Here is a 24,581-nt window from a genome sequence, read left to right on the forward strand (position 1 = left end):
TGGATCAGGACATCGGAGGAGCTCTTCAGGACCGATCGGTGAACCTGGTATGGTGAAGACAAGGTAGGAAGATCTTCAGGGGCTTAGTGTTAGGTTTATTTAAGGGGGGTTTGGGTTAGATTAGGGGTATGTGGGTGGTGGGTTGTAATGTTGGGGGGGGGGTATTGTATGTTTTTTTTACAGGCAAAAGAGCTGAACTTCTTGGGGCATGCCCCGCAAAGGGCCCTGTTCAGGGCTGGTAAGGTAAAAGAGCTTTTAACTTTAGTAATTTAGAATAGGGTAGGGCATTTTTTATTTTGTGGGGCTTTGTTGTTTTATTAGGGGGCTTAGAGTAGGTGTAATTAGTTTAAAATTGTTGTAATATTTTTCTTATGTTTGTAGATATTTTTTTATTTTTTGTAACTTAGTTCTTTTTTATTTTTTGTACTTTAGTTAGTTTATTTCATTGTAGTTATTTGTAGGTATTGTATTTAATTAATGTATTGATAGTGTAGTGTTAGGTTTAATAGTAGGTAATTGTAGGTATTTTATTTAATTAATTTAATGATAGTATAGTGTTAGGTTTAATTGTAACTTAGGTTAGGATTTATTTGACAGGTAATTTTGTAATTATTTTAACTAGGTAACTATTAAATAGTTCTTAACTATTTAATAGCTATTGTACCTGGTTAAAATAATTACAAAGTTGCCTGTAAAATAAATATTAATCCTAAAATAGCTACAATGTAATTATAATTTATATTGCAGCTATATTAGGATTTATTTTACAGGTAAGTATTTAGCTTTAAATAGGAATAATTTATTTAATAAGAGTTAATTAATTTCGTTAGATGTAAATTATATTTAACTTAGGGGGGTGTTAGTGTTAGGGTTAGACTTAGCTTTAGGGGTTAATACATTTATTAGAATAGCGGTGAGCTCCGGTCGGCAGATTAGGGGTTAATAATTGAAGTTAGGTGTCGGCGATGTAAGGGAGGGCAGATTAGGGGTTAATACTATTTATTATAGGGTTAGTGAGGCGGATTAGGGGTTAATAACTTTATTATAGTAGCGCTCAGGTCCGCTCGGCAGATTAGGGGTTAATAAGTGTAGGCATGTGGAGGCGACGTTGTGGGGGGCAGATTAGGGGTTAATAAATATAATATAGGGGTCGGCGATGTTAGCTCAGCAGATTAGGGGTACATAGGGATAATGTAAGTAGCGGCGGTTTACGGAGCGGCAGATTAGGGGTTAATAATAATATGCAGGGGTCAGCGATAGCGGGGGCGGCAGATTAGGGGTTAATAAGTGTAAGGTTAGGGGTGTTTAGACTCGGGGTACATGTTAGAGTGTTAGGTGCAGACGTAGGAAGTGTTTCCCCATAGCAAACAATGGGGCTGCGTTAGGAGCTGAACGCGGCTTTTTTGCAGGTGTTAGGTTTTTTTTCAGCTCAAACAGCCCCATTGTTTTCTATGGGAGAATCGTGCACGAGCACGTTTTTGAGGCTGGCCGGTTGCGTAAGCAACTCTGGTAGCGAGAGTTGAAGCTGCGTTAAAAATGCTCTACGCTCCTTTTTTGGAGCCTAACGCAGCCTTTATGTGGACTCTCAATACCAGAGTTATTTTTATGGTGCGGCCAGAAAAAAGCCGGCGTTAGCTACGCGGGTCGTTACCGACAAAACTCCAAATCTAGGCCACTATTATTAAGGTTATTGGCTAGATTATAGTAATCCGCTAAATCTAAAGTACAAATCTTAAAGGGCCACTAAACCCAAAATATTTCTTTCATGATTCAGATAGAGAATACAAATTTAAACAACATTACAATTTACTTCTATTACTTATTTTGCTTCATTTTTTAGATATCCTTAGTTGAAGAAAAAGCAATGAACATGGGTGAGCCAATCACACGAGGCTTCTATGTGCAGCAACCAATCAGCAGCTACTGAGCATATCTAGATATGCTTTTCAGCAAAGAATATCAAGAGAATAAAACAAATGAGATAATAGAAGTACATTAGAAAGATGTTTAAAATTGCATTCTCTTTCTAAATCATGAAAGTAAAAATGTGGGTTTCATGTCCCTTTAAGTACATATCGTGGACACCACCTTTAGCCACTTGTCCCCTAACAGGGATATTGTAGCGCTCCCTCTTGGCATATTCTATCATGAAATTTAAGTTAACTCAAGCAGTTGCAATTTCCATTTTTTTGACAAAAAACTACTTTTTCAAATACATTAATTTAAGAAAATTTTCTTTCATGATTCAAATAGAGCATACAATTTTGAACCGCTTTCCTTTTTACATCTATTATATAATTTGCTTCATTCTCTTGGTGTCCTTTGTTGAAAAGCTTATCTAGGTAGGCTCAGGAGCTGGGAACTATCTGCTGATTGGTGGATGCACAAATATACCTCTTATCATTGGTTTACCAATGTGTTCAGCTAGCTCCCAGTAGTGCATAGCTACTCCTTCAATAAAGGATACCAAGAGAATGAAGCACAATTGATAATAGAAGTACGGTTCAATGTTGTTTAAAATTTTATGATCTATCTGAATCATGAAAGAAAAATGTTGGGTTTTAGGTTTTAAATGCTAGATTATTAGTAGCTCATTAACTGTTGCGCAGAAGAAAAAAGGGGTTATCACAAGTCTTTGCACGCGTCGAAAGTAGTACACGTATTACCGGTTAAATCCTAGCGTTTGTGAAAAAATAAAGGGGACTTTCATTCATGAAGTATAAAATACTTCATGTTGAAAGCTCTTTTCTTTGTTCCAAGCGTTCGCTGCAAGTTGGATTTCACGCACGGATATTGGCTAAGAGGTGGAAAGTCAAGTAGCATTCTGCCGTGGGCTGCCTTAGCAGCTCAGTGCAGCGAACGTTTGGAACAAAGAAAGGAGCTTTCATCATGAAGTATTTTATACTTAAAGGGACACTGAACCCGATTTTTTTCTTTTATGATTCAGATAGAACATGCAATTTTAAGCAACTTTCTAATTCATACCTATTATCAATTTTTCTTCGTTCTCTTGCTATCTTTTTTTGAAAAAGAAGGCATCTAAGCTTTTTTTTTATTCAAAACTCTGGACAGCTTTTTTTTATTGGTGGATGAATTTATCCACCAATCAGCAAGGACAACCCAGGTTGTTCACCAAAAATGGGCCGGCATCTAAACTTACATTCTTGCATTTTAAATAAAGATACCAAGAGAATGAAGAAAATTTGATATATGGAGTAAATTAGAAAGTTCCTTAGAATTTCATGCTCTATCTGAATCATGAAAGATAAAAATTGGGTTCACCATCACATTAAAGTAAACGTGTTCACTCAAGCTCAATTGAATTTAACGCACATCGGGATAGCGCATTGTTAGAGCTCTGTTTAACTGTTACGCGAGAGAAAAAAGTTGCACAAACATCAAAATTACATTTAAAAATACAGTTACATTCAAAATAACTGTCTAAAAAACTAACGCCTAGATTTAGAGTTTTGCGTTAGAAGGGGTGCGTTAGCTACGCGTGCTTTTTTCCCCCCGCACCTTTTAAACAACGCTGGTATTTAGAGTTCTCAGAAGGGCTGCGTTAGGCTCCAAAAAGGGAGCGTACAGGCATATTTACCACCACTGCAACTCTCAATACCAGCGTTGCTTACGGACGCGGCCAGCTTCAAAAACGTGCTCGTACACGATTCCCCCATAGGAAACAATGGGGCAGTTTGAGCTGGAAAAAACCTAACACCTGCAAAAAAGCAGCGTTCAGCTCCTAATGCAGCCCCATTGTTTCCTATGGGGAAACACTCCCTAAGTCTGCACCTAACACCCTAACATGTACCCCGAGTCTAAACACCCCTAACCTTACACTTATTAACCCCTAATCTGCCGCCCCCGCTATCGCTGACCATGCATATTATTTTTAACCCCTAATCTGCCGCTCCGTACACCGCCGCAACCTACTTTATCCCTATGTACCCCTAATCTGCTGCCCCTAACACCGCAGACCCCTATATTATATTTATTAACCCCTAATCTGCCGCCCCCAACGTCGCCGCCACCTACCTACAATTATTAACCCCTAATCTGCCGACCGGACTTCGCCGCTACTCTAATAAATGTATTAACCCCTAAAGCTAAGTCTAACCCTAACACTAACACCCCCCTAAGTTAAATATAATTTAAATCTAACGAAATAAAATAAATCTTATTAAATAAATTAATCCTATTTAAAGCTAAATACTTATTTGTAAAATAAACCCTAATATAGCTACAATATAACAAATAATTATATTGTAGCTATTTTAGGATTTATATTTATTTTACAGGCAACTTTGTATTTATTTTAACCAGGTACAATAGCTATTAAATAGTTAATAACTATTTAATAGTTACCTAGTTAAAATAATTACAAAATTACCTGTAAAATAAATCCTAACCTAAGTTACAATTAAACCTAACACTACACTATCAATAAATTAATAAATTAAATAAACTACCTACAATTATCTACAATTAAATCAAATAAACTAAATTACAAAAAAAACAAACACTAAATTACAAAAAATAAAAAAAGATTACATGAATTTTAAACTAATTACACCTACTCTAAGCCCCCTAAAAAAAATAACAAAGCCCCCCATCAGCCAATTAGATTGAGCTCGCATTCTATTGGCTGATCGGAACAGCCAATAGAATGCGAGCTCAATCTGATTGGCTGATTGGATCAGCCAATCCGATTGAACTTGAATCTGATTGGCTGATTCAATCAGCCAATCAGATTTTTCCTACCTTAATTCCGATTGGCTGATAGAATCCTATCAGCCAATCGGAATTCGAGGGACGCCATCTTGGATGACGTCCCTTAAAGGAACCTTCATTCGTCGGGAGTCGCCGGAAGAAGAGGATGGATCCGCGTCGGCTGCTTCAAGATGGTCCCGCTCCGCGCCAGATGGAAGAAGATAGTAGATGCCGCCTGGATGAAGATGTCTACAGGTCCGGATGCCCTCTTCTTGCCGGATAGGATGAAGACTTCGGACCTTCTTCTGGACTTCTTCTTGCCGGATAGGATGAAGACTTCGGACCCTCTTCTGGACGGATCAGTGATACCCGACGTGGTGAAGATAAGGTAGGAAGATCTTTTGGGGCTTAGTGTTAGGTTTTTTAAGGGGGGTTTGGGTTAGATTAGGGGTATGTGGGTGGTGGGTTGTAATGTTGGGGGGTATTGTATGTTTATTTAAATGCAAAAGAGCTGTTTTCTTTGGGGCATGCCCCGCAAAAGGCCCTTTTAAGGGCTGCTAAGGTAAAAGAGCTGTAACATTTTTATTTTAGAATAGGGTAGGGCATTTTTTTATTTTGGGGGGCTTTGTTATTTTTTAAGGGGGCTTAGAGTAGGTGTAATTAGTTTAAAATTCATGTAATCTTTTTTTATTTTTTGTAATTTAGTGTTTGTTTTTTTTTGTAATATTTAGTTTAGTTGATTTAATTGTAGCTAATTGTAGGTAGTTTATTTAATTAATTTATTGATAGTGTAGTGTTAGGTTTAATTGTAACTTAGGTTAGGATTTATTTTACAGGTAATTTTGTAATTATTTTAACTACGTAGCTATTAAATAGTTATCAACTATTTAATAGCTATTGTACCTAGTTAAAATAAATACAAAGTTGCCTGTAAAATAAATATAAATCCTAAAATAGCTACAATATAATTATTAGTTATATTGTAGCTATATTAGGGTTTATTTTACAGGTAAGTATTTAGTTTTAAATAGGATTAATTTATTTAATAAGATTTATTTCATTTTGTTAGATTTAAATTATATTTAATTTAGGGGGGTGTTAGGGTTAGACTTACCTTTAGGGGTTAATACATTTATTAGAGTAGCAGCGAGGTCCGGTCGGCAGATTAGGGGTTAATACTTGAAGTTAGGTGTCGGCGATGTTAGGGAGGGCAGATTAGGGGTTAATAAAATTTATTATAGGGTTTTTGAGGCGGGAGTGAGGCGGTTTAGGGGTTAATACATTTATTATAGTAGCTGCGAGGTCCAGTCGGCAGATTAAGGGTTAAAAAATGTAGGTAGGTAGCGGCGACGTGGGGGGGGGGGGGCAGATTAGGGGGTAATAAATATTATGTAGGGGGTCGGCGATGTTAGGGGCAGCAGATTAGGGGTACATAGGGATAATGTAGGTTGCGGCGGTGTGCGGTCGGCAGATTAGGGGTTAAAAAAAATAATAGAGTGGCGGCGATGTGGGGGGACCTCGGATTAGGGGTGCATAGGTAGTTTATGGGTGTTAGTGTACTTTAGAGCACAGTAGTTAAGAGCTTTATGAACCGGCGTTAGCCCATAAAGCTCTTAACTCCTGGCTTTTTTCTGCGGCTGGAGTTTTGTTGTTAGAGTTCTAACGCTCACTTCAGCCAAGACTCTAAATACCGGCGTTAGAAAGATCCCATTGAAAAGATAGGATACGCAATTGACGTAAGGGGATCTGCGGTATGGAAAAGTCGCGGCTGGAAAGTGAGCGTTAGGGGCGCGATCCGATATAGATCGCATTTTGCGGCGCAAGAGAGGGAACCCACGTCGCCCGCAGTTTCAGCTCGCAACTCGAGCCATCCAATATGCGGCGCCGTCACTTGCTAAAGTGGCGCAAGTCTCACAAACCAGCGAAGTCCAGAAATCTGCGTAAGTACAGATTTTTGGAGTCGCCAGTGACTTGCGCCACGTTAGAAACTGCCGGCGCCTATAAAACCTGACTAAAGTCTAAATCACCCGCACTGTCTAACACGCCTCCCTAACATAGCCCGACACGTCTAACCCTCTATCCGCTATCCCCCCTCACTATCCTAACAATAAAAAAGCTATTAACCCCTAAACCGCCGCTCCCGTACCCCGCCGCAACCTAATAAAGTTATTAACCCCTAAACCGTTGCTCCCATACCCCGCCGCCAGCTATATTATATCTATAACCCCCTAAAGTGAGCCCCTAACACCGCCGCCATCTATATTAAAATTATTAACCCCTAATGTAAGCCCCTTACACCGCCGCCATCTCTATTAAAATGATTAACCCCTAATTTAATCTACCTACCCCGCCACCAACTATATTATCTATATTAACCCTAAGTATATTATAGTTAATATAGGTATTACATTATATATATTAACTATATTAACCCTAATTATATTAGGGTTAATATAGTTAATATAGTTACTATAGTATTTATATTAACTATATTAACTCTATCTAACCCTAACACCCCTAACTAAATTTATATTAAATTAATCTAATTCATTTATAAACTAAAATATTCCTATTTAAATCTAAATACTTACCTATAAAATAAACCCTAAGATAGCTACAATATAATTAATAATTACATTGTAGCTATGTTAGGGTTTATACTTATTTTACAGGTAAATTGTTAATTATTTTAGCTAAGTATAATAGCTATTAAATAGTTATTAACTATTTAATATCTACCTAGTTAAAATAATTACCCAATTACCTGTAAAATAAATCCTAACCTAAGTTACAAATACACCTACACTATCAATAAATTAAATAAACTACAAACATCTATCTAAAAATACAATTAAATTAACTAAACTAAATTACAAAAAAAAACAAACACTAAATTACAAAAAATAAAAAAAAGATTACAAGATTTTTAAGCTAATTACACCTATTCTAAGCCCCCTAATAAAATAATAAACCCCCAAAATAAAAATAAATTCCCTGCCCTATTCTAAATTAAAAGAATTTCAAAGCTCTTTACCTTACCAGCCCTTAAAAGGGCCTTTTGTGGGGCATGCCCCAAAGAATTCAGCTCTTTTGCATACAAATACAACACCCCCCCCCCATTACAACCCACCACCCACATACCCCTATTCTAAAACCACCCAAACCCCCCTTAAAAAAGCCTAACACTACCCCCCTGAAGATCTCCCTACCTTGTCTTCACCACACCGGGCCGAACTCCTGATCCGATCCGGGCGATGTCTTCCTCCAAGCGGCAAAGAAGAATTCTTCCTCCGGCGATGTCTTCCTCCAAGCGGCAAAGAAGAATTCTTCCTCCGGCGACGTCTTCCTCCAAGCGGCAGCAAAGTCTTCATTCTTCCGGCGGCATCTTCAATCTTCTTTCTTCGCTCTGCCGCCGCGGAGCATCCATCCCGGACGACTACTGAACGACGAATGAGGTACCTTTAAATGACGTCATCCAAGATGGCGTCCGCCGAATTCCGATTGGCTGATAGGATTCTATCAGCCAATCGGAATTAAGTTAGAAAAATCTGATTGGCTGATTGAATCAGCCAATCAGATTCAAGTTCAATCCGATTGGCTGATCCAATCAGCCAATCAGATTGAGTTTGCATTCTATTGGCTGATCGGAACAGCCAATAGAATGCGAGCTCAATCTGATTGGCTGATTGGATCAGCCAATCGGGTTGAACTTGAATCTGATTGGCTGATTCAATCAGCCAATCAGATTTTTCTAACTTAATTCCGATTGGCTGATAGAATCCTATCAGCCAATCGGAATTCGGCGGACGCCATCTTGGATGATGTCATTTAAAGGTACCTCATTCGTCGTTCAGTAGTCGTCCGGGATGGATGCTCCGCGGTGGCGGAGCGAAGAAAGAAGATTGAAGATGCCGCCGGAAGAATGAAGACTTTGCTGTCGCTTGGAGGAAGACGTCGCCGGAGGAAGAATTCTTCTTTGCCGCTTGGAGGAAGACATCGCCGGAGGAAGAATTCTTCTTTGCCGCTTGGAGGAAGACATCGCCCGGATCGGATCAGGAGTTCGGCCCGGTGTGGTGAAGACAAGGTAGGGAGATCTTCAGGGGGGTAGTGTTAGGCTTTTTTAAGGGGGGTTTGGGTGGTTTTAGAATAGGGGTATGTGGGTGGTGGGTTGTAATGGGGGGGGGGGGTATTGTATTTGTATGCAAAAGAGCTGAATTCTTTGGGGCATGCCCCACAAAAGGCCCTTTTAAGGGCTGGTAAGGTAAAGAGCTTTGAAATTCTTTTAATTTAGAATAGGGCAGGGAATTTTTTTTATTTTGGGGGTTTATTATTTTATTAGGGGGCTTAGAATAGGTGTAATTGGCTTAAAAATCTTGTAATCTTTTTTTATTTTTTGTAATTTAGTGTTTGTTTGTTTTTGTAATTTAGTTTAGTTAATTTAATTGTATTTTTAGATAGATGTTTGTAGTTTATTTAATTTATTGAAAGTGTAGGTGTATTTGTAACTTAGGTTAGGATTTATTTTACAGGTAATTGGGTAATTATTTTAACTAGGTAGATATTAAATAGTTAATAACTATTTAATAGCTATTATACCTAGTTAAAATAATTAACAATTTACCTGTAAAATAAATATTAACCCTAACATAGCTACAATGTAATTATTAATTATATTGTAGCTATCTTAGGGTTTATTTTATAGGTAAGTATTTAGATTTAAATAGGAATATTTTAGTTTATAAATGAATTAGATTAATTTAATATAAATTTAGTTAGGGGTGTTAGGGTTAGATAGAGTTAATATAGTTAATATGAATACTATAGTAACTATATTAACTATATTAACCCTAATATAATTAGGGTTAATATAGTTAATATATATAATGTAATACCTATATTAACTATAATATACTTAGGGTTAATATAGATAATATAGCTGGCGGCGGGGTAGGTAGATTAAATTATGGGTTAATCATTTTAATAGAGATGGCGGCGGTGTAAGGGGCTTACATTAGGGGTTAATAATATTAATATAGCTGGCGGCGGTATAGGGGGATTAGATTAGGGGTTAATAATTTTTATATAGGTGGCGGCGGTGTAAGGGGTCAGATTAGGGGATAGATAAGGTAGATGACAGCGGTGTAAGGGGTTCTAATTAGGGGATAGATAAGGTAGATGGCGGCGGTTTTAGGGGCTCACAGTAGGGGGTTAGTTTATGTAGATGGCGGCGGGGTCCGGGAGCGGCGGTTTAGGGGTTAATAACTTTATTAGGGATTTCGGGGGGGGGATCGCGGTTGACAGGTAGATAGACATTGCGCATGCGTTAGGTGTTAGGTTTATTTTAGAAGATCGCGGTTGACAGGGAGATAGACATTGCGCATGCGTTAGGTGTTAGGTTTATTTTCTAGTTAGTTTAGGGAGTTACGGGGCTCCAATAGTCAGCGTAAGGCTTCTTACGGCTGCTTTTTGTGGCGAGGTGAAAATGGAGTAAGTTTTCTCCATTTTCGCCACGTAAGTCCTTACGCTGCATATTGGATACCAAACTGCACTGGTTTGGTATACCTGCCTTTGGCCCAAAAAACTACGGGCGACGGCAGAAATATACGCGCGTAACTTCTAGGTTACGCCGTATATGTGATACCAAATCAGCGTAAATATTGGCTTCGCCGGCTTTTGCGGGCGACGATTTTTATCGGATGGACCCCCTGATCCTTACCTACAAGACTCTAAATATCAGCGGTAGGCCAAAACCAGCGTTAGGACCCCCTAACGCTGGTTTTGACGGCTAACGCAGAACTCTAAATCTAGGCGATAATTTTTTTAAAAATTGCATAAAAAAGTAATAAGGGCGCAAATATATGAGGTCTCAGGAGTTAAAAAACATTATTTTTATGTATATATTTGTGTACATATGTATTAATGTATTTATATGTGTATAAATGTATTAACAGACATAGATAAACAAACACATACATACAGTACATACATACATATGTATACATATATAGACATATATACAAGTGCTTCAGAGCGCTTTACAGTCAAGTAACGTGTTGAACTGTGTATTTACTTTAAATATTTCAGATTCCAATGTTCTTCACATAGGGGAATATGTTTTAAGTAATTTTAAATAGATATTCCTATCTACATCTGTATATATCTATACCTATATAAAAAAAAAAATATATATATATATATATATATATATATATATATATATATATATATATATATATTTTACCTAAAAAACATCAGATATACAGTATATAGAAATATGTATTTAAGAATAAATAGAACATATTCTGCTATGTGAAGAACATTAGAATGTGAAATGTTTATATTTCATGTCAGATTAGCGCACTTGAGAAAACGCAAACAGGTTTACGCAACTTTGGAGTTTTTTACGCTTTTCGCACACCATTTTTTGCGCTCATGCAAAAACTTTTTTACTTTCAACTTGTAATAGGTATGCTACACAATGTGCTCAAAAAGCTTACTTCTAGCGAAGTTAACAAGATAAATAGAGCTCCATTCGTAATCTACCCTAAGTACAACAGATATTTGCAACGCTGACGTCAAATTGCGACAATGGAAGATACTTCTTATATCACCTTTATGATGAGGGAAAGACCAATATATTTAAAGGGATACTAAGTCCAATTTTTTTTTTTTCATGATTCAGGCAGAGCATGCAATTTTAAGCAACTTCCTAATTTACTCGTATTATCAATTTTTCTTCGTTCTCTTGCTATCTTTATTTGGAAAAGAAGGCATCTAAGCTAAGGAGCCAGCCAATTTTTGGTTCAGACCCTGGACAGCACTTGCTGAATGGTGGGTACATTTAGCCACCAATCAGCAAGCACAACCTAGGTTGTGAACAAAAAATGGGCCGGCTTCTAAACTTACATACTTGCTTTTAAAATAAAGATAGCAAGAGAATGAAGAAAAAATGATAATAGGAGTAAATTAGAAAGTTGCTTAAAATTGCATGCTCTACCTGAATCATGAAAGCAAAAATGTAGGTTCAGTGTCCCTTTAAGGATTATGGTAAATTTAAACACTGATTAGATCTGCGAGGCAGACTTAAAGGGATAGTTAAGTCAAAATTAAACTTGCATGATTCAGAAAGAGCATGTAATTTTAAGACACTTTAAAATTTACTTCTATTTTCAAATGTGCGTTGTTCTTTTGGTATCCCTGGTTGAAAAAAAAAATATACACATATCCTTCACTAGTGGGAGCTGGCTGCTGATTGGTGCCTGCAAACATTTGTCTCTTGTGATTGGCTTACTAGATATGTTCAGTTAGCTGCCAGTAGTGCAATGATGTTCCTTCAGCAAAGGATAACAAGAAAATGAAGAAAACTTGAAAACAGAAGTAAATTGGAAAGTTGTTTAAAATTGTATGTTCTATCCAAATCATGAAATAAAATGTTGGGGTTTCCTATCCTTTTAATAAAATCACACTGCACACGCTAACCTCTAAATAGGTTAATATGAAATGAAACTAAAATAAAGAGAAGGTATACAAATATTATAACGGGTTCCCTGCCCAGTTCTCAAACAGATTTATATCAGTGTAAGAATATGTTTGAGTCACTTTTTATACACAGACTTTTAGTGAAGGAGAACTGTAAAATACTAAAGGGTGATACCAGTGTTGTAAAAAATGCTCCTAATTTAAAACAGTGTTAGATCAACACTCTCAAAAAACAACAACTTACAACATAAGCGTTTCAAAGCATCCTCCATGCTCCATACACTATTCAGAAACAAATTAGCTGCACTCTAAGGTTATCAAGGTGAAACACTTTAATAGCTGAAAAATAACAGCAATATTGTGGGGCACCTGCTCCTATATCAAGCTATTTAATAAAGTTGCAAGACCCCCCGAAACATTGCTGTTATTTTCAACAAAATATTTGTAGAATTGTATTATTAAACAAGTTTGCCACAATTTGTTTAATCTCTGGAAAGATCCATAGCGGCACTGTTTAAATGATTCCCAGTCTAAATTCCCAGCTGCACTGATGCTCTCTGGATGATTAGACTAAAGTGCAGCAAGCTTTCTGGAATCTGCAGCGCTCACCTTGTTTAGTGTTCCAAGCGTATAGTTCCTTTATACCCAGCTCATCAAGTGACTTTGACATATCCAGTTCCTCTTTGCTGATGGCATCCTTTAGCAAAGTGACATGTTCATTTTTAAACTCGCACTTCTCACATATAGCTGGAAGGATGCTCCTTAAAGGCACAGCTGGGCTAACTCTCACTACAGCCTTCTGGGTAGCAAGAAAATTCACAACTAGCCGGACAGTTTTCTAAGGAAAGAAAAAAAAAACAGACCATTGGAACCACTGAGAAACTGACCAGTCTGCCAATTCTTAACTGAGATAACTAGCTGTGCAATGAAACGCAAGCATGGGCTTCCTACTTTCACCTGATACGTCTTGTACAGATCTAGTGACTCATTACCATGTGGACAAAGGGGGAGGTGGAACAGGTCAAGTGAAAAAGAAGCTGACATTTATTCTTCATGTAATCCACAAGGTGCTTAAAAGACTGCTAAAAACATAATCACACCTGCATTCTTTTTTTCTAAATAGCTGAAAGCCTGTTAAATAGATTAAAGGGACATGAAACCCAACATTATTCTTTCATGATTCAGATAAAGAATACAATTTTAAACAGCATTCCAATTTACTTCTATTATCTAAATTTGCTTAATTCTTTAGGTATCCTTTGTTGAAGAAATGGCAATGCACATGGGCTAATAACAGGAGGCATCTGTGTGCAGCTACCAATCAGCAGCTAATGAGCATATTTAGGTATCTTTTCAACAAAGGATATTGAGAGAATAAAGGAAATTAGATAATTGAAGTAAATTAGAAACATGTTTAAAATTGCATGCTCTTCCTGAATCATGAAAAAATAATATACACCACACTGATTATAATGATAGCAATAACATGTAAAATGAATTCATAAAACATATACATGTATAATAATGTGTATAATATTTCATTTGTAGTGAATGAATTGTAAGCATAATATACTGTTGTTCTTACCTAAAAGAACATTGATTTTTTTTTTTTCAACATTGAGAGCTAGATTACAAGTGGAGCGCTAACTGTTTTTTTGCACTCGTCTGAAAGAGCGCTTGTATTACAAGTTGAAAGTAAATACAGTTGCAAGAGAGCAATCGCATTTGTACGCATTTTTTAGGGTTAGCGTGACTGAAAACCTTGAGTCAAAGCCAGGGTAGTGAGTTGAAAAATGTTGGACTAAACACAACATAAAAACATTGAAAATTACAGTTACACTCATATAACACTATCTGATAAAAAAGTATTCATATAAATATATATTTTTTATAAGGTTTAAAAAGTATATGGTATATGACAAGGTGTTTGACTGCAAATGGCTATAATGTATATATACATACATATAAATGTCTAAATATGTGTATGTAAGTAATATTTAATATATCGCTGCTTCATAACTGCTGTTTCTGGCGAGTCTGCAGGCTAGCCAGAAACACGGGGCATCAAGCTCCATTCGGAGCTTGATACATATGCCCCAATGAGTTTTCTTCTCTCTATATATATCTGTATATACCTATACCCACTATATATATATATATATATATATATATATATATATATATATTTACATTAACATTATTTTATATATATATATATATATATATATATATATATATATAAACATTTCAAATATGGGGAGGTGAAAAGTGAGTTTAAAATACTCCACTAAGCACAAAATATAGAGAAAATAACTAATTGTGTCGTACATTAACAAATCTAGACAAGCCAGAAGGCTTGTTTTTTCCCCACAGAAAATCTCTGAATTACATTGTTTCCAATGTAGCAAAGGATTCTTGGTAATATATGCAAATGAGGTTCACAATGACTCACTTTTTTACTTCAATCTGCTTTTACGCAGCCTCCCTGTACACCATAGCATCGCTGTTAACACAGTTTATAAGCTTAGTCTAGGGTTAGTAAAGTGATTCACACATCTTTTTTTTTGCCTAAGGTGTGAAAAACTACTATCTTGTATTGCTTCCTTAAATGATCAACATGCTTGGAGAAGTGTCACACATATGACAACATATGTGTGTTATTTAAGTTATTACGCATGCTTTTGAATAGGGGCACCTGTTTAACATTTAATTGCCCCTAAGCTTGATTTTGAATACATCTGTTAGTATTTTTGCCCATTGTAGTACAATTATATTACCCTCTAATTTGTTAGAACATTTTGTTATTAACTGAAAGCTCATTGTTTAAACTCACCAAATAGGTTAAACACATAGTTAAAGCTGCAGAGCAGGAATTCTCATGTGTTGTAAGCTGGGAAAAGGCTTCCCCAAATCAGGAGTGAAACCCAATGGCAGGAGAAAAAAGTCCCAAAACGACAAACCAGACAGGGAGTAAAGAAAAGACTTGGTCAGGATATCCGAGGTCAGGGCAGGCAGCAAGAAGCAAGGTCGAATTAGAAGCCAAAGGTCAAAAGCAAGGAGTTCAGAATATTGTAAAGGACTCAGGAACAAGTACAAGGAAAAAGCTTGGTCTCTGGAAAAACAGGCAGAATAACCTAGCACTGAGTTAGAGGACTGTCCAGGCTTCATAGGCCCACAAGAACCAGGAACACCCCCTGCTGCCATGGAAACATGGAAGCTAAAACCTAAGGAGCCAAAATGAGATTCAGCTGACAGGAGAGTAACCTCTAAACTCTTCCCGTGCTGCCGTGACGTCAGGAGAACGTGTGCGCACCCCGGTGCGCACGCATGTATGACCCGGTCCCCGCGCCAACGCCAGCACGAACACTGAGTGGCGCACATATGTAGGTGCGTCCCCGTCCATCGCAACGGCTGCATGGGGAAACCACGAGGACCCCCGCAGCTGGATTCAGTGGCCCCCAGGTAAGTGAACCCCTCACGGTTCCGTGACAGTGCCCCCCACCAAGGTGCACGAACAGGGAACGGCCTGTCAGGATGTCTCAGATGAAAAGCTTGTACTTTGGTAGCAGCATGGAGAAGCCCAACAGGCTCCCAAGAACGCTTCTCAGCACCGTAACCTTTCCAGTAGATACTCTAGTCTGCCACGTCTCCTCCTGGAATCCAGGATCTCTTGTACTTCATAATCATCATTGTCCTGGACTTGGATAGGTGGAGGAGAAGGTTCATGATTTGGGAAGCGATTCTCATGCCAGGGTTTGAGTAGAGATACGTGAAAGACTGGATGTATCTTATACTGAGGAGGCAGTAGAAGTCTGACAGCAACAGGGCTAATTATTTTGCATATGATGAATGGACCAAGAAAATGAGTACCAAATCTCTTTGTGGGACAGGAAAGACCAAGATGTGCAGTAGAAAGCCAAACCTTCTCTCAAATTTGGTATGCAGGAGCAGGAGACCCCCTTTTATTGGCTTGTCTTTTTGTTACGCTTGGGCGGTAGTTAGCTGTCGTACTAGAGTGCACAATTTGGCGCGAAGAGTGCGGAGAAGATAATTCAGTGTACGAGGGTAACAGAAGGTAGATTGGGCAGTGCGTTGGGATGGTATCCATAATTTGTGAAGAAGGGTGAAAAACCACTGGAAGCACTTTGTTGGTTGTTATACGCAACTTCTGCCAAAGGCAAAAGATCTATCCAATCATCCTGTAGATATGAAGAAAAACAGTGTAGATACAGTTTGAGAGTTTGATTTCTTCTCTCTGTTTGCCCATTAGATTTGGGATGATAAACTGAAGATAATATCCGGTTGATGCGCAAACAGCGACATAAATTAGTCCAGAATCGTGAGGTGAATTGAGATCCTCGATCAGTGACTATGGAACGAGGTATCCCATGAAGATAAAACACATGTTGTAGAAATAGGACAGATGTTTGTTGGGCTGTAGGTAATTTGGGAACCTGAATAAAGTGTGCCATCTTAGTACATCTGTCAACAACTACCATTATAGTAGTATGACCTTGTGAGGAAGGTAATTCCACGATGAAATCCATGGACAAGTCCCTCCATGGCTGAGTGGACACGGGAAAAGTTTGAAGTAAACCAACAGGCTTCTTAGTGGAATGTTTATTGTGTGCACATGTGTGACATTACGTTGTATTATTTCTGTTGTATTTTGAACTCCAAGATGTCCAGCCATGGGGTTGTCTTAATGATGTTGCATCACTGTTAGACGTTGAGCAGGAGGAACATATATCCATTGTTGTTGGTATCGCAGACCCCTGAATAACTGGAAGATGTATTGCTTCACTTGGAACATTTCTACTAGCTTGCTTGATGACATCTATAAGAGAACTTTGAGTAGCCAGGAAATATGAAGGTCTTAAGATCTTTTCAGTACTCTGTGATTCAGTTGGTTCTTCTACGACATACCTACGAGATAAGGCATCAGCTTTGCCGTTCTTGGAACTAGGGCGGTAGGTGATTTGCAAGTCAAAGCATGCAATGAATAATGCCCAACAAGCATGACGAGGTCGTAAACATCTCGCGGAACGGAGATATTCTAGGTTGCGATGATCTGTATAAACTGTTACGGGATATACAGCACCTTCAAGCCAGTGTCTCCACTCCTCCAGAGCGGATTTGATAGCCAGTAGTTCTTTTTCACCAACATCATAATTGTTCTCTGCATTGGTTAGTTTACGTGAAGGCTACCGGGTGAAGAAGATCCTTTCTTCTCTTTTCTGGGATAGGATAGCACCCAATGCATACTCAGAAGCATCAGTTTCTAGATAGAAAGGATGTTGGGTATCAGGTTGTATCAATATTGGAGCTTGAGTAAAAAGATTTTTAAGGGTAAGAAAAGCCTGTTGAGCGCATGACATCCAGGTGAAGGAGGTTGCATTCTTTGTAAGAGCTCTTATAGGTGCACAAATAGCAGAAAAATTATGTATAAACCGTCGGTAAAAATTAGCAAATCCCATAAATTGTTGAACCATCTTTTTATTCTTAGGGGTAGGCCAATCAATGATGACTTGAATCTTTTTACGGTCCATCTCAATATGACCTGGAGATAGAACGCAACTGAGATACTCAATAGTATCAAGCTCAATTATGCTTTTTTCCATCTTCCCATATAGTTGATGCTGTCTCAGACGTGTTAACACGATCTTGACATGTTGTTCATGTTCAGGAACTGACTGGGAAAAAATTTGGATGTCATCCAAATAAACAATAAGAAATGTATCCAAGAGATCACGAAAAATATCATTAATAAAATGTTGGAAAGTAGCAGGGGCATTACACAACCCTTAGGGCATAACTGTGTACTCATTATGACCATAGCAGGAGCAGAAGGCAGTCTTCCACTCATGTCTGTCTCTTACTCTGATGAGATTATAGGTTCCTCTGTGATCAATTTTCGTGAACACTTTTGCATCCTTGACTCTGTTGAGGAGTTCTAAAATTAAAGGTAAAGGGTATTTATTTTTGATAGTGATAGCATTAAGGGCTCGGTAATCTACACAGGGTCGTAATCCTCCATCATTTTTACCTACAAAGAAAATTCCGGCACCAACTGGTGAAGTGGATGGTCTAATGAATCACTTAGCAAGATTTTCGTCGATATATTATTTCAGATGTTTTGTCCATAAGGCAGAGGAGCACCTGGCAATAGATTAATAGGACAGTCATAAGACAGGTGAGGTGGTAAGATGTCAGCTCCTTTTTTCTCAAATACATCAGAGAATTCTCTATATTTCTGGGGTAAGAAGGATGGTTTTTAAGTAGTTACCATGAGAGTGGATGGGGAAGGAGTTTGTAGACAAGTGATGGTACAAAAAGATGAAGTGAAGAATAGCCTGCCCGTTACCCAATCAATGATAGGATTGTGTTTTTTTAACCATGTAATTCCTAGAATGACAGAAAATAGCGGAGAAGGAACGAGATCCCAGATGAGTCCTTTTTGATGTTTATCCCCTATCCAGAGGACTGTTGAATGTGACTCCAGAGAAACAGGACCTGTCTTAAGAGTGCTTCCATCCACCATATGGAGTAATGAGGGATGATCTTTCTTGCGAGTTGGTACTTGTAGTTGAGTAGCTAGTGTGGTGTTGAGAAAACAACTACTAGCTCCGGAATCCAGAAAGGCAGTCAAGTTGATAAAGTTATTTCCCAGCTGCAGGGTGATAGGAATAGTAAGATGAGTGGATGTAGGGTACAAGGGAAGATTGAAACAAATGCTATAAGGGAAAAACCTACCAGACTGGGGTCTCGATGGACAATCTTTTAGGATATGATCAGGCTTGGCACAATACAGACATAAATGAAGGGACCTTATTCTGGTCTTTTCTGTAGCAGACAATGGTCCACGAACCAGACCGATTTGCATGGGTTAACCTTGATCAGTAGACGAAACTGAGGAAGTAGTATCAAGGATAGGAGCTCTAGAGGAATCAGTAAATCTAGGCATTGGAGCAGCAGTGTTTTGGTTTTCTTGCCGTCTCTAGTCATAGTGTCTATCCAATTAAGTGACTGAAAGAATTAATCTTTCCAGAGTAGCAGATATTCCTATTCTTGCTAGTTCATCTTTTAGATAATCAATAAGACCAATACGGGACTGATCGATTAAGGCCACATCATTTAAGGCAGTATCGGGAGGCAATTCACGAAATTCAGCAATATAATCCTCCACAGGACGCCTTCCCTGACGCAAACAACGAAGTGCATTACATGCTGTAGATGAATGAAGAGGGTCATCATACAGGGGATTCATCGCAGCCATGAATGACTCCCATGTAGACAGCATTGGGCTATTTTTATGAAGCAACTGATGGGCCCACGTCTGTGGAGGTCTAGTTAGCAATGATATTGCAGTGCGTACTTTAATGAAGTCAGATGGGTAAGTATGTGGTTTCAAAGAAAATAGTAACTCACTGGAGGTGATAAAGGTACGGTATTCCTCCCTTTTATCGGAAAACTTCTCGGGCATAGCAATAGTAGATTCCGAGGCAGCGGCTTCATGAAAACGTGGAGGTTGTGTTGATGGAGATGGGGGTAAGGCAGTTGCATCAGCAGCCCTTATTTCTCTAGCTCTCTCTCTTTGTAATAAAGCCTCTTGGCCTGCTTGAAGTTCTTGTATGGCCTGTGTCATTTGCGCCAATTGCCAAGTGCAGTCATAGGATCACTAACTCCTGCGGGTTCCATAATAGGCTAGGTTATTATGTCAGCTGGGAAAAGGCTTCCCAAAACAGTACTGAAACCCAATGGCAGGTAAAAATAGTCCCAAAACGACAAACCTCACAGGGAGTAAAGAAAAGACTTGGTCAGGATATCCAAGTTCAGGGCAGGTAGCAAGAAGCAAGGTCCAATTAGAAGTCAAAGGTCAAAAGCCAGGAGGTTAGAATATTGGAAAGGACTCAGGAAAAAGCTTGGTCTCTGGAAAAACAGGCAGAATAACCTAGCACTGATTTAGAGTACTGTCCAGGCTTTATAGGCCCATACAACGCTGGTCGTTAAGCCCTTAAGGACTAGCGTCGTACCCTGTACGAGATCGCACTATTTCTGCATGCCCCACGATTGGGGCAATGCAGAAATTGGTGGGCAGAGTAACCAATGCAGAGATCATTAGTGGTGTGGGAGGGTAAGGAGGGAGGGGCGGGAACGGGTGGGATTGCTACATTACAGGGAAAAAAAACCTCTGAGAGCCGCAGGAAGAGGGAAGGAGGGAGAAGGAGGGAGAGGGGGTAATATAGTGGAGGGGTGGGAAAAATTATTATTATTTTTTTTTTTATTAAATAAACTTTCAAAATCATGGAAAACCGGGTACTGGTACCTAAGATGGTGGAAATGAGTTAGAGGGTGGAGGGTTAGAGAGCTTTTTGGGAGGAATCAGGGAGGTGGGAAGGTAAGGGGGTAATCCTACACTGAAGATAATAATGCTAACAATAAAAAATAATAATAACAAAAAAAAAAGGTCTAATACTGCATACTGACAGCCTGTCTGCCAGTACTTAAGATGGGGGTGACCAATGGGGGGTGGTGGAGGGAAGAAAGCTGTTTGAGAGGGATCAAGGGGTGGGAAGTGTCAGGTGTGAGGCTAATCTCTACACTAAAGCTAAAAATAACCTTACTAGGTACCCAATTAACCCCTTCAATGCTGGGAATAATTGTAGTGCGCAGCTGCAATTAGCCGCCTTCTAATTACCAAAAAGCAATGGCAAAGCCATATATGTCTGCTATTTCTGAACAAAGGGGATCCCAGAGAAGCTTTTACAACATATTGTGCCATAATTGCACAAGCAGTATGTAAATAAGAGAAACCTAATGTTTGTGAAAAAGTTAAAAAAAATGTTTTTATTTGATCGCATTTGGCATTGAAATGGTGGCATGAAATATACCAAAATAGGCCTAGATCAATACTTTGTGTTGTCTCTAAAAATATATATATATATATATATATATATATATATATATATATATATAGTTTTGATAGGTACATTAAAAAACAAACAAAAGATACACCAAGAATAATGTATCTACCAAAAACTGGAAGGGTGGAGAAAAATATGAGGTCAGACAGAAAGGTTACCAAAATAAATCGGGATTCAGACACCAAGAAGGGAAAACTAGGATACCTAGAAATGAAATCCACAATGTGGGATGGAATCAAAATCCCAATAATTTAAATCCTCATTTCTATCAAAAACTGAGATATGAGGAGGTATATTCTAATCAAAACTTTAGACCCCGTTCTAACTATAACCATAATTACAGACATGGAAACCAGGAAGATTATAGATACCACACAGGTTTCGAGAGGAGTAACCAATATAGAAGGGATGACCATTTAAAGGCATTCCCTGAAAGAAATCAGGACACGTGGAGAGCCAGATATCATCAAGATTCACATAAGATAAATAGTCATCGGGACAATCGACCAGGCTATTTTTTAGAGAACAGCCCAAAGAAAATAGAGAGAAACAAAAATGTTCCCACTCTACTCCCGCTGAACACTCCACAATGGAGAGCGAGGGGGTTAAAGAGAGGAAACGAAAATTTAGAGGATGTAGAGGAGGAAGAAAGAATGGGAGAAAAAAGGAAAAGGCCAACACACCTTCTACAAACGAAGATGTAAAATTGAAAATTTTCAATCTGTCTAAGAAAAATGTATCGCCAAACGAGCAGGCTATTCTAGAAGAGGGTTTATCATTCGCCCCAACGAGGGATCCGAACCCATTTTAGCTTTTTGTAGATTTCAATAAATACACTAGAAATCTTACTCTTAAAAGATTTTTTGAAAAACAGAAAAATGATAAAAACCTTAAACAAGAATTGGAACAGGAGACCCTGTTGACTTTAGAATCCTTGGAACAAGAAAGTCTTAATATTGAAGGCACAGATGAATACCAAAGAAATATCCATACATCCCTTAAACCTCCCTCCATGTTTTTTTCCCCATTTATTCGAAAGGCAACTGTATTCCAGTATTCGCCAAACTGGTTCAGGATGATTTAGATAGTCTCTGTAGAGATTATAAAATCAAGAAAGATAATCTTTCAAAAAAAGAAAAATATTTTATCAGACAATTAGAAAAAGATCACAACATTATAATTCGGGAAGCAGATAAAGGGGGGGGGGGGAATTGTGCTCCAAGATAGAAATGAGTACCTAAAAGAGGCAAACAGAATACTGTATGATATTAATATGTATAAAAAATTGAAGTCTAACCCAGTCAACTGTTTTGTATCGGAATACAAACATTTACTGGACAATGCAAGACACCTCAAGTTGGTTAATGAAAATGAATGGAAATATCTTCAAAACGATACACCAGTAACGGCGATTTTCTACCACCTGCCAAAAGTCCACAAAGACAAGACGAATCCCCCTGGCAGACCAATAGTCTCAGGGATTGGTTCACTCACATCTAAATTGTCGGAATATATTGATTTCTTTTTGCAACCCCTAGTACCGAAACTTAAGTCTTTCTTGAGAGATACTCCTGATACTATACAAAAGTTCAGCAATATAAACTGGAATGATGGTTGGCTTTGGGTAACAAGGGACGTGAATGCACTCTATACTAATATTCCACATGAAAAAGGAATACAAGCTATTCAATATTGGCTAAAAAGAGATAATAAACTCCACCAAAATCAACAAAATTTCCTAGTGGAGGCAATAAGATTTACATTAGAAAATAATTTCTTCAGTTTTGAAAATGAATATTTCCTACAAATTACTGGCACAGCTATGGGGACAAAATTTGCCCCTAGCTATGCCAATCTTTATCTTGGCCTGTGGGAAGAAGAAGCAATCTGGGAAAATAATGTATATCTCCCCAACATTAAAGCATGGGGGAGATATATAGATGACATTATCTTTATTTGGGATGGAAGCAAAAGTCTACTAGATGACTTTGTGTCAAAATGAAATATAAACGATTTCAACCTTTCCTTTACAAACAAGAGAAGTCCTGTGGAAATAGATTTTCTTAATGTTATATTTTTGCAAGAAAAAAATGAGATCCATACAAAATTATATAAAAAGTCAACAGATAGCAATGGCTATCTACATGCCAAAAGTGGGCATGACAAAAACTGCATAAATAATATCCCGATGGGACAATTTCAAAGGCTAAAAAGAAATTGTTCTAAACAAGAAGATTTCGAACTGGAAGCAAAAAATCTAAGTAACAGATTTAAAGCTAGGGGATATAACACCTATAAACTAGGAGAGGCCATGAATAAGGTTAAGAATATGGATAGAAAGGATCTTCTGAATACAGGAAGGGGACAAGAACCTAAGAGGCCAAATGGAAATAATGAGTCGGTTAATTTTATTACCACATTTAATGAGGGGGCTCCAGAAATTAGAAAAATTATACAAAAACACTGGCATATCCTGAAGAAAGACAACCTTCTGAATCAAATTACGACTAAGGAACCAAGGATAGTTTTTAGAAAAAACAAAAATTTTAAAAATATCCTGGCACCGAGCGAACTGAAAACTATGGGTAAGAAGGAGACCAATTGGCTTAATAAGGCAACAATAGGATTTTTTAAATGTAACAGACGGAATTGTGTGGCATGTATACATCATTTTCTAAACAATAAACCAACAAAGGAAATAACCTCAACAGTGACCAACAAACAGTATAAGATCCAGAGTTTATGTAACTGTCGGACTGAATACGTGGTGTACCTTCTACAATGTGGGTGTGGTCTACAGTATGTGGGGCGGACTACGAGGCCCTATAAAAAGAGGCTACTAGAACACATTAATAACATAGAATCTGGAGAAAAAACACAATCTTTCAGCTCACTACAGAGAAAAACATAACCAAAATCCTTTATGCCTAAGAGGAACTATCTTAGAATGTGTACAAAATAGTAGGAGAGGTGGAGACAGAGAACTTAGTCTCCGCAAAAGGATCTACACTCTAGGAACGCTGGTTCCACAAGGCCTGAACAAAGATATTGATCTGGCGGCATTTCTGATCTGACCTACTTGAGAAAATTGGTAGATTAATCTACATCCTAAATTTATATTTTATTCTTGGTGTTTGGTTATTCACTACTAGTTCTGCTGGATTTTTTACTAATACTATTTTTATTGCATTTTATAATACAATTTAGTGATAATAACAAAAATAATATATTTTTACTAAATGGTATATTAACCAATAATCATTATCTAAATATCTTTTAGTTATTAAAAATCTTTTTGATAAATTATTAAATATCTACCACTGACTTTCTCTAAACTAGTTATTTGTGTTTCAATAGTAAAAACATTATTGATAAAATTAATTATGTTTTATCTTTTTATACAAATGCATCTAGTTTTTAGAGGGTTAATCTTATAATAATAGGTGTGGGGGGTACACTCTTTCCTGT

At 37.8% G+C, this 24,581-nt stretch overlaps 1 protein-coding gene across 2 annotated transcripts in view; it reads right to left on the reverse strand.

The window, feature by feature from the left end:
- COBL (cordon-bleu WH2 repeat protein) overlaps positions 1-24,581 on the reverse strand; it is a 558,417-nt gene that overhangs the window by 229,854 nt on the left and 303,982 nt on the right. For both annotated transcript variants that reach the window (XM_053714458.1, XM_053714459.1), the window contains exon 5: positions 12,799-13,027. In XM_053714458.1, the coding sequence (XP_053570433.1) occupies positions 12,799-13,027 (229 nt within the window). The remainder of the gene's footprint in view (positions 1-12,798; positions 13,028-24,581) is intronic.

Source organism: Bombina bombina, chromosome 5, assembly GCF_027579735.1.
Source record: "Bombina bombina isolate aBomBom1 chromosome 5, aBomBom1.pri, whole genome shotgun sequence".
Classification (NCBI taxonomy): domain Eukaryota; kingdom Metazoa; phylum Chordata; class Amphibia; order Anura; family Bombinatoridae; genus Bombina; species Bombina bombina.